Source organism: Cryptomeria japonica, chromosome 11 (genome assembly GCF_030272615.1).
Source record: "Cryptomeria japonica chromosome 11, Sugi_1.0, whole genome shotgun sequence".
Lineage (NCBI taxonomy): Eukaryota > Viridiplantae > Streptophyta > Pinopsida > Cupressales > Cupressaceae > Cryptomeria > Cryptomeria japonica.
Window position 1 is genome coordinate 443,869,974 of NC_081415.1, and position 9,555 is coordinate 443,879,528.

General features: G+C 36.5%; 1 protein-coding gene across 2 annotated transcripts; it reads right to left on the minus strand.

Moving 5' to 3' along the window:
* Positions 1-486: 486 nt before the first annotated feature.
* LOC131041390 (glucan endo-1,3-beta-glucosidase 14) lies at positions 487-3,066 on the minus strand. 2 transcript variants are annotated; one of them, XM_057974444.2, is made up of 4 exons: positions 2,633-3,066; positions 1,488-2,521; positions 1,072-1,340; positions 487-679 (listed from the first exon to the last, which is right to left on the minus strand). In XM_057974444.2, exons 1-3 carry the CDS (start codon positions 2,679-2,681, stop codon positions 1,287-1,289), a joined length of 1,137 nt encoding a protein of 378 aa, XP_057830427.1. In that variant the 5' UTR covers positions 2,682-3,066; the 3' UTR covers positions 487-679; positions 1,072-1,286. The 2 variants fall into 2 exon arrangements, with proteins under 2 accessions (XP_057830427.1, XP_057830426.1); XM_057974443.2 differs by having other exon boundaries at positions 1,072-1,382.
* Positions 3,067-9,555: the final 6,489 nt, after the last annotated feature.

Here is a 9,555-nt window from a genome sequence, read left to right on the forward strand (position 1 = left end):
CAGAGCACGCAACTAGGGCACAGCCCCAGCCAGCGGACACAGAGCCACCAGCTTTCGCTCCATCCATACTTTCTCCATAGTTAATGTGATTAACCAATCTCACAACATTTTAATCGTTATTCTTAATCTATATTTCAAATTTTATAAACCATATCATCTAAATCTCCAACTTTCAAATTAATGATTTTAAATTGGAATCTAATATTTACTCAATTTAATTAAAAAAACATTATATTATATTAGTAAGGTAGCTGTTATTCTTTACCCTCGTCCACGTATGAACAAGCAAACACGGCTTTTAAGATCACTTTATTAAAGTATGTGGCACCAAGATATGTTTTCCCAAGCGATAGAAACACGTGTTGACAACTAAGGTTGTTTGCAGCCTTTCCGTTAGCATTACATTCCAAACATTTAATACAAGCTTTACATTTTTCATCGTAACATACATTCCTGAATTTAAAGAAACCATGTTACAAAGAAAAATAAATTATAAATTTTTGAGTATTTATATTTTGTAAGAAAAAATTACAGCACACAGAGTAAATTTGTGAGTGAGCTAGCTATGGTGATTGCATGTCACCGTATTCTCCTGGTATCCTGCCATGGAGAAGCACCAGATTATTTTTGCGCGACCTTCAGCAACGTGTTTATCTTGTAGTGTACAGTGGAACCTAAACTGCAGAAAAGAAGGGGAAAACAAATTCTCTTAGATGTCCAACTCACGGGCTTCTGTGAAAAAATTGCAGAGAAATCATGTCGATTCAGAGAAATTTGGCAAAAGTATGCAGGGCCTGAGATTTAGTAAAAAGAACTGTATAATGGAAGTGAATCTAGGTGAAGAGAAACAGTAAATGCAAGCGATTAAGATGTGGCTAGGTGAAGTACAGTTTTTCCAGATTTGGGGGAAAGTTTTACATTTCAAAGACACTAAATGGGAGAATATTTGAATTTGAATGTTAATCTAAGATTTAGCTGAGAAATGCCGCCGATTTAGTGGCGGAAACGGAAAAAGGGATAGAAATACTGTTAGAAATTAAATGAATTAAGTTATTTTGAAGGATTACTTACAATCTTTGCAGCTATCAACGGCGTGGCAGTGATTTGCAAAGACTTAAGAGTTCCAGAAATTAAAGGTGCGCAAAAATGACGCTGGAGCTCTCCAGATTCATCTCATTTCATTTCCATTCCCTACCAAATTATGATCAGTACGTCACGACTGTCTATCGTAAGTTTGCTTTAGCTTTTGCTCATCATAAAATACTCTGCTTCTCTGGCTCTGCGCCTCAGTACAAGAAGAGCTTCCCAGCAAAGAAAGAGCAGAGGCTCAGAAGCACAACCTGGAGGTAGACGGAGAGGAAAATCACATGGTAACGCATCCTCTTACCAATCCACAAAATAAGATCGAAGAAAATAGTGCTTCAATTTCGAAACAATGAAGAAATAATGAGGCGGAAAAATATTTTTCAAGAGGATCTAAAAGTTACCGTGGCAGCCGATGTACTGTAGGAAACAGAGGTAGAAGAACCAGACAACGATCCGTGCAGGCCGAGATCATATGCTGCCGTGCCGTCCGGCTTAAAGAGGCCATAGTTTCTTTCCGAGGTCTTACCGGTCTTGAGATTCTCGTTGAAGAGAGCAAAGACATAGGTATCCAGCGTAGTGTTCGGTTTCATGGGAGTCCCCCCGTTCTGCGAGACCAGGCGAAGGAGGTTTCCATTGTAAGTCCGGGCGTTTTCAGGCGTTGCACCGATTTCGTCCTCGTCTCCCTTGGAAGGCCACCCGGTCTCGGAAATCTGCACATCCAGGTTGTGATAACCTAACTGCGCTAGGGCGGCGTAAACCGAATCAATCTGGGCGTAAAGCATATTCTCATAGCGCAAATTGTTATCTAGCATGCCGTCGTTGGGTTGAAACAGTACGTAGTCCAACGGGATTTGGTTCGGATCAGCCGTGTAGGCAAAGAAAGGGTAGGCATTTATAAGGAACGGCGAATGGGCCTGCGTAAGGAAATCGAGAAGCGGTATAAGGAAAGCGGTGAGCTCGGGTTTGAAAGTGCCAGCGGATGGCGGGTAAGAGACAGAAAGTATACCGCTGGAGTGCGCAGTGGAGACGTTAATGGAGGACTCCAGGCCGAGGCTCACCAGCGCTGAATGGATATTCTGCATCGCCGGCACCAGATTTTTCACGAGATCCGTGTCGTTGCCCGTGTAAACTTCGTTTCCCACTGCAATACTCGTGATCTTCGTGGCCGGTAAGTATGCCTGCACATTTGATTTTACCCATTCTTCTGCCTTGGCTTGATCTGTCATGTTGCTCACGTATTCGTTGCCCAAACCCACTGCAAACTCCACTCCGGAATTTGCAAAAGCTCTTAGAACCCGCGGATCAGCGTCATATAATTTCGCCTTTTGGATGTTAATCGACTGCAGAAGCCCCACGACCCGCTCTGGAGGCGGCAGATTGTCCGCGATTTGGCCGTAATTGATGCCAATGCTCCCTCCCCACACGCTGCTCACCCCTACACAAACGGTTACGCAAGTAATCACTAAAACAGCACCATTGCTTTCTCTTCAATCCACCAAATTCATCCTTATAACTGAAAAAACAAATTGAAATGAAGCAGACATACCTGAGAGCAAGAAGATGAAGACGGCGGCCTTAAGTCGGCGATTTGCCATTTCCCTGAGATCAGAATGGTGGTGACTCTGCCCCACTGATGAAAATGGCAAATGCCCTCGGGAACAGGGGAAGCGGTTTTCCACAGCTAGCTAGATTTTACTGAGTGTAGAGTGTGAAGAGCAAGGCAGGGCAGATAACGAGGTGTGTTAGGTGCTTTATCTTTCTCTTTCCGTGCGAATGTAGATGAGGTTGATTCCGACTTCACCTCCTCTCCGCCATCAATGCCACTGTCTTGCCTTTGTCTGGTCTCCACAGTCGAATCCTCTTCTGTCACCATGTGAGCTCAAGCAACCTTTCCGTGGTAGCCCATTAGGACCCACGATAAACGAGGAGATTACGTGGATTATTCGCTGGCTGAGTCGATTGGTGTGACCCCATTAATTTCCTTCACTTGCCCTCGGAGCTCCCACTCAGCCTTATAATTATCGTTGAAATTCTTGTCCGAGGCGACCGACTAATGGTTTACTTCTGCCGGCACAAGCAGACGAAAGTTGCCATCGAGCCGACTAAGCAAACAAAGTATCGTGACCAACATTGGATTTTCTTCGTCACCAGAGCGTCACTTTTTGTTCGTTCGACATAGCTGTCAAAGTAAAATATTGCTGTACATCCATTGGGCTTCGAGTCTGACGGTTACTATGCCCGTCATGCAACTCTTATTTTAAGAATTTTGCTCCAAATATCATAAATATGCAGGTGACGGTTTGTTTTAAAACTGGAAGTTGAAGGGGAACTGTACACACAAATTTGTAATAAATTTACAGTCAAACAAGCTGCCTCCATTTTGAAATAGTGTCAAATGCATATTTTGATGTCAGTGTCTGTAGCACAGTTTTTTAACATTTATTTTTTAAATTGAAAATTACAAAAACAATTTTAGGTCTATCCTGTGTGTTGTATAGACATTTTTTTCATGTTTGGATTGATAATAGGTTATAAAAATATGATTTGTACAGTCTATAATGTTGTTAGGCATAACTTTTGGTTTTAGCTTTGTAAATTTATTTTCTTGACATTTCAGATCAAATTCTATGATCCACATCAGGAAGAATAGAGCATAAAGCAAGACAAGGAAAAAAATTGACGATTTTTTTTAAACTCTCTTTTATTAAAAATGATCTGTACATTTTTCTCATTTACAATTTTTATTTTTATTAAAAAAATGATATTATCCAACAAAGTTCAAATGTTTGAAGGTATAAGGGATGAGGGGGTGATCAAACAATGAACAACTTTGATGGAATGGATATCTCCCAATCTTTGACTGTTAGTTGAAAAGTTGTTATTATAGACAAATTTGCAATAAACTTACAATCAAACAAGTCACCTCTATTTTTAAATAGAGTCAAGTGTGCTTGTTAATGTTTGATGTTTAGCTAAACATATGATTGCATAGCTTTTGGTTTTAACTGTATAATATTATTTTTTAGACTCTCTATGATCCATCATCAAAAGAAGAAAGAAAGACAAAAGGAGAGAAAATAACCTACAACTGTTTCTAAATTTAACCCTCTCCTATTAAAATGACTTTACATTTTTCTATCATTTGCATTTTTTTTTAATTAAAACTTTTACATTATCCATTAAATTTCAAATGTTTGGAAGTATAAAAGATGAGATGGAGATCATACTCCTAACTATTTTAATAAATATCACTAAAAAAACTATTAACATAGACTCATACTCTTGAAAAATAATAGAATATAAAATAATTTTTTTAAAAACCATAACTCAAATTTTGACTTAAACTCTTAGCCCAAGATTCTTTTCAATGGGACGTTTATCTTGTCAATTCTAGAGCCTGTATTGTCATACAATCATAGGGCGATGAGACTGTGATCAAAATACCTAGTTCCTAAAATAAATTTTAACCAAAGCTGTTAGCCCTAACCTGTCAATTCCAGAAACTGTATGTCATACAATCATAGGGCAATCAAAAAGTAAACATACGGCCATCAAATTTGACGCCATCAAACACTATGTGTCCGTAATCACTTTGCTACTTTCAATGTCAAACTTTTTTCACATCAACTCAACTACTCGGTGAAATGCCGTTAACAGTTAAACCTACGCGCATTTCAAGTCTGGAACAGGCACAACTGTTGCCAGCTAATTGTCCTGGCCAAAGAGGAATGATAGCATTTCTGTATATCTTTCCAGCCTGGTTACCAGGCTATATTTAAGTAGCCCATCGCCATGCCATTAACTACCAGTTTCAAGTCGGTGGCAACTTTCAAATATACAGATCTCGCCGCTCTTTCTGACATCATCGGAAAAGTAGAATGAATCTGGTAAATAAAGACGCAAATGCTTCTATCACTTGTTTTTGGATTTTGCCAATGGTGGATATTTCTTCCGAACCGTGCGGAATGAATCTGCCCAGTACTGCAGAGCAGAATTATTTTAGCCATTTCATTCATGCTTGCAGGATCTGGAAAGACATCTCATTAACGTGGACTACACGTCCCGTCTGTAGTGCACCATAACGGTGTCTTTAACTTTTCTGTAAGAGCATATAGTCACGTGCTTCATCCTTTCTTTAATACGTGCTTTGTCTACTTTTTGACACGTATTTCTCACTCTCGGCAAGCGAGGAAAACCAGACTTTAATGTCTGGTTAAGATGCATCGAGAAAGCTGGATGCTGGAAAACGGATAGTGGTTTTTCCTTTAGAAGGAGCTCGAATAACCTGTCAATGTACGGTGCAGATTCATACCACAGAGGTTGGAAACCATGTACACCGTCCCATATAACAGTTTTGTGAGCCTCTTAAAGAATTTGCTTTTCCAATACCAGGTGTAAAGATAAAATGATTTCGTGCGATTTGGTAAACTCTCGAATCTTTCCTAATCCTGCGTTTAAATCATTTTAAAAAAGAAAATCGTGAATCTTTCCGACGTCAGATCATGGCCGCCGTCCCGTCAAGAGATTTTCCTCTTCAATTGTCTATCCAACTTAATCTTTGGTTGTTGTGTTCAGAATTTCCGTTAATTGTTCGATGACATGTCTGAAATATGATCCTCATAAATCTTTCTAATTAAAAAATCTCCCGCAATTGTTTTAAACCATTGACTATTGTGTATAAATTGTGATAGCTCCACAGGAATTAGGGTTTCTTCACTGGTATCACCCCTAATTTTTGGTCGATTTGTTCAGAATTTCCGTTAATTGTTGGCTGATCATTTCAATTAAAAATTTTCGGGCAAGTGGACAAACAAGCAATCTTTTCTAAGTATTGAATATTTTGTATAAATTGTGATGGATCCGCAGATATTAGGGTTTCTTCACTGTTATCACCGCTAATTTTTGGTTGATGCGTACAGAATTTCCGTTAATCTCTGAAATGTGATCCTCATATATCATTTCAATTAAAAGTTTCGACAAGTGAACAAACAAACAATTCTTTTAACCATTGAAAATTGTGTATGAACTGTGATAGATCCTAATTAGGGTTTATTCACTGGTATCACCGCTGATTTTTATTAATGTTGTCAGAATTGCCGTTAATTGTTCGATGTCATGTCTAAAATATGATCCTCCTAAATCACTTCAATTAAAGTTTTCCGATAAGTGAGCAAACAAACAATCCTTTTTTATCATGGAATAGTGTATAACTGTGGTGGCTTCCGCATGAATTAGGGTTTCTTGACTTGGTATCGCCGCCCACACCAATCGAGGAAGATATGAATTCAAAAAAAAATGAAAAAGACGAGAAGATCGAACAAACTGAATTGAGGCACTGAAAGTCATTTTTTTTTTAATTATGCTTTTAAGAAAGTTGAACAGGGGGAGAAGGAAATATCCAATGAAGGAAGATAATAATTACATACTCTCTATAAAGAAAGGAATTTTAAATTGCTTTAATCTTTTATTCTTCTCTAATCGTGTACCGTCTTTCACTATAAAGATATGGTGTGGTGGCTTAATGACAAACATAATCTACTTACGACCAGGTTAAATGATGGGGGATGAGGTGTAAAGGAAGAACATTGCAGAAAGGTCGGTGTCCCTCGTGCTGAGCAGTTGAGTTTTGATAGCTACAAATATTGCAAGCATGTTCGAGCCACATGAACGAAGGATTGGGAGTACAATCTCAATAAGATACTATAGGGGAATGCTAAGTATATTCTTGAGAGATACTATAGGGGAATGCTAAGTATATTCTTTTGAGAGTCTCTTTCAAAAAATTTCCTTTGATGTTCTATTTCCAGAGGGAGAGGGAGAGGGAGAGGGAGAGGGAGAGGGAGGTCCTAGTGGAGTGGAGTTCAATAGTAGGATGGTAGTTAAGTACAATTAGTTGAATAGTAGAACACAACAATTGTCATGTCAATATTTATCTTCAAAATGATTCCAGGCAATTATATGATGTCATATCAGCACACCCATAAATATAGCTTAGTGCATAACTATGGGTTTTACTTCTTTTTGGGACCATTTTGGACACCTAAAAAGCATGTCATGTAGCATCATATTTGAACTTGAAATCAATTTTTAAAAGTAGAAGCTTGACAAGTAAGCAACTCTACAAAATTGAAAGTGATTTGAAATATCTAAGGCAGATTTTGTGGGGTGTGAAGTTAGGGTGCTAACTTGAAAATTGCATGGTGAGAGATTTTCCCATTTGTTTTGTGTCATTTTGTTTGGGTTGTTTTTAATTGTGATGTTTTAATATAAAAATGGGTAAGTAATTTGATTTTTGTTTCATTTTACTTCTATATATTTTTAAAAATAATCTTGTTTTTTAATTCTATTTATTCAAATCAAAGCAAACCTAGTTTACTTTTTCAATTTATAAAATGATTCTGAAATTCAAAATATTCAAATATAAAATATAGGCCCTCACCAACTTCCTTTAATTAATTGTTATGAGCCCATTTGAACATGAAATTTGTTAACTTGTACGTTAGGGTGTTATATTCAACAAGAAACCTTAATTCACTTTTGCAAAAAAGATAAATCATCTAAAAATTGTCTAAGAGTTTCATAGCATTATCATTTGAGCATATCATAATTACATTGCCTTCTTACATTGGCATCTAGTTTATATTGCATGATTGTCATCTATAGATTTGATCTTTGTTCTATTAAGTTGAATTGGCAACAAGCATTTGACCAAGGAACAACGCCTTACCTAGTAAGCTCTCCAACAATGTCTGTAGAAAGAACCCCTGATTAGACACAAGGTATAGGCATTAAGGAAAACATATTTTAGGAGGTAAAATTAATGAAGTTTAGATTCACAAACCAAGTTCAAGATCACACATAGATTTGAGTTCTATATTTGTGGATGTAAATGCAATAATTACATTTGTAACCTCAAAAATCCAAGCAATAATTATTTTAAACACAAAAGCTTTATACAAAAACAAAACAGGACACACACATGTCACCGCATGTGAAACCATCTCATATTGAAGACATGTGGAATAAACATGTTGGAAATGCACCAAGGAAAGGAAGATACAAAAATAAGAAAATGGAAGGATGGGTAGCACACATCCCCATTCAACACATCATAAGTAAATCCACATCAAGAGTCCAAACTCATAAGTTGCACTACTTTAGGCTTCCTCCCTAGATCTACAACATGTAGATTCATAATAAGATCCCAAGCTCGAAGGTGGTTGAACTTTAATGTTCTCATATATATAAAGTCCCATCGTAATCCCACTGCTTTATTTTTTTCTCATTTATCTTCCCCTATCTTGCATTTTTTCTCTAATTCAAGTATTCTTGAGAATTACATTAGCATTTTGTTTCCCTGTGCTTGTTCGAGTTTCAAATTGGAGTAGTGTATTCATAGGTTGTTGAATATTTCTCTTTTCCTAAGCATTTTACTTGTCTTTCTCCATGTTTACATTTTGATGTCTATGACTTTGAAATGAATGGATTTCATTTACTTTTGCATGTTTCATCGTATTTGTTTCATTTAAACTATTTTACCTATGTTGTGCAAGCTCTCTTTTTGTCAATGTAAAACTTAATTGTGATGTCATTTAGTTGAATCTTTCTAAATCTTCAAGATATGTCCTATCTAAATTATCCATATTTCATGTTTTAAATTATAGTAGTTATTTATATAATTTGTTTGATGATCCCTAGTGAATGTTTGTAGGATCAATATTTCAAGCCCAAAAATGCATATACTATCATCAATCTTGCATATTTCACAAGGTCGCATCAATCTTGCAAATTCCACAAGTTGCATCAATCTTGCACACCACTTTGAGACCTCAAAAATATTAATGCCTTATCAATCTACACCATTGATTATAAATGATCTAAGTCGTCAAATCTTGCTATTAAGGATACCTTCTCTTATAAAAGGCAATTAATTTCTCTTTGTAAAGGGTTTAAAATTTTCGATACTAGTGGAACTTGTAAAATAAAAATCTTTTGTTTACAATTACTTCATGGTAGCCAAATATTTAGCTGGATTTTCAATAGTGGATGTATGAATGAGGAAAGTATTTGAAGGATCTCATACCTCTAGCAATTTGTTGGCTATAAGTTTGTCTTGGGTGGTTAGCCTGTGCACTTCTATTTCATTTTGTGAATTATCTTATTAGGTGTTTAATGAGACTTCATGATATTGAATTCTTTTGAAGATTGTATTATCCTTACAATGCTATGAATTAACTAGCTAAATAAGAATCTATAAATCTTAGATCCATCTACTTATACATTATGGCATTACAATGAAGTTCAAAATTTAGGACATTTCTAAAACCTTTCTCTTCTCACCCTATCTTTTGCAAATGATTAGATTAGGAACAAGTGTTACAAATATAAAAGTTATTTCTAGTTATAAGTATTAATTGTTAGATAAGGAAATATCATTGAAGTTAAGGATTGCAGAAATTTTAGATATAT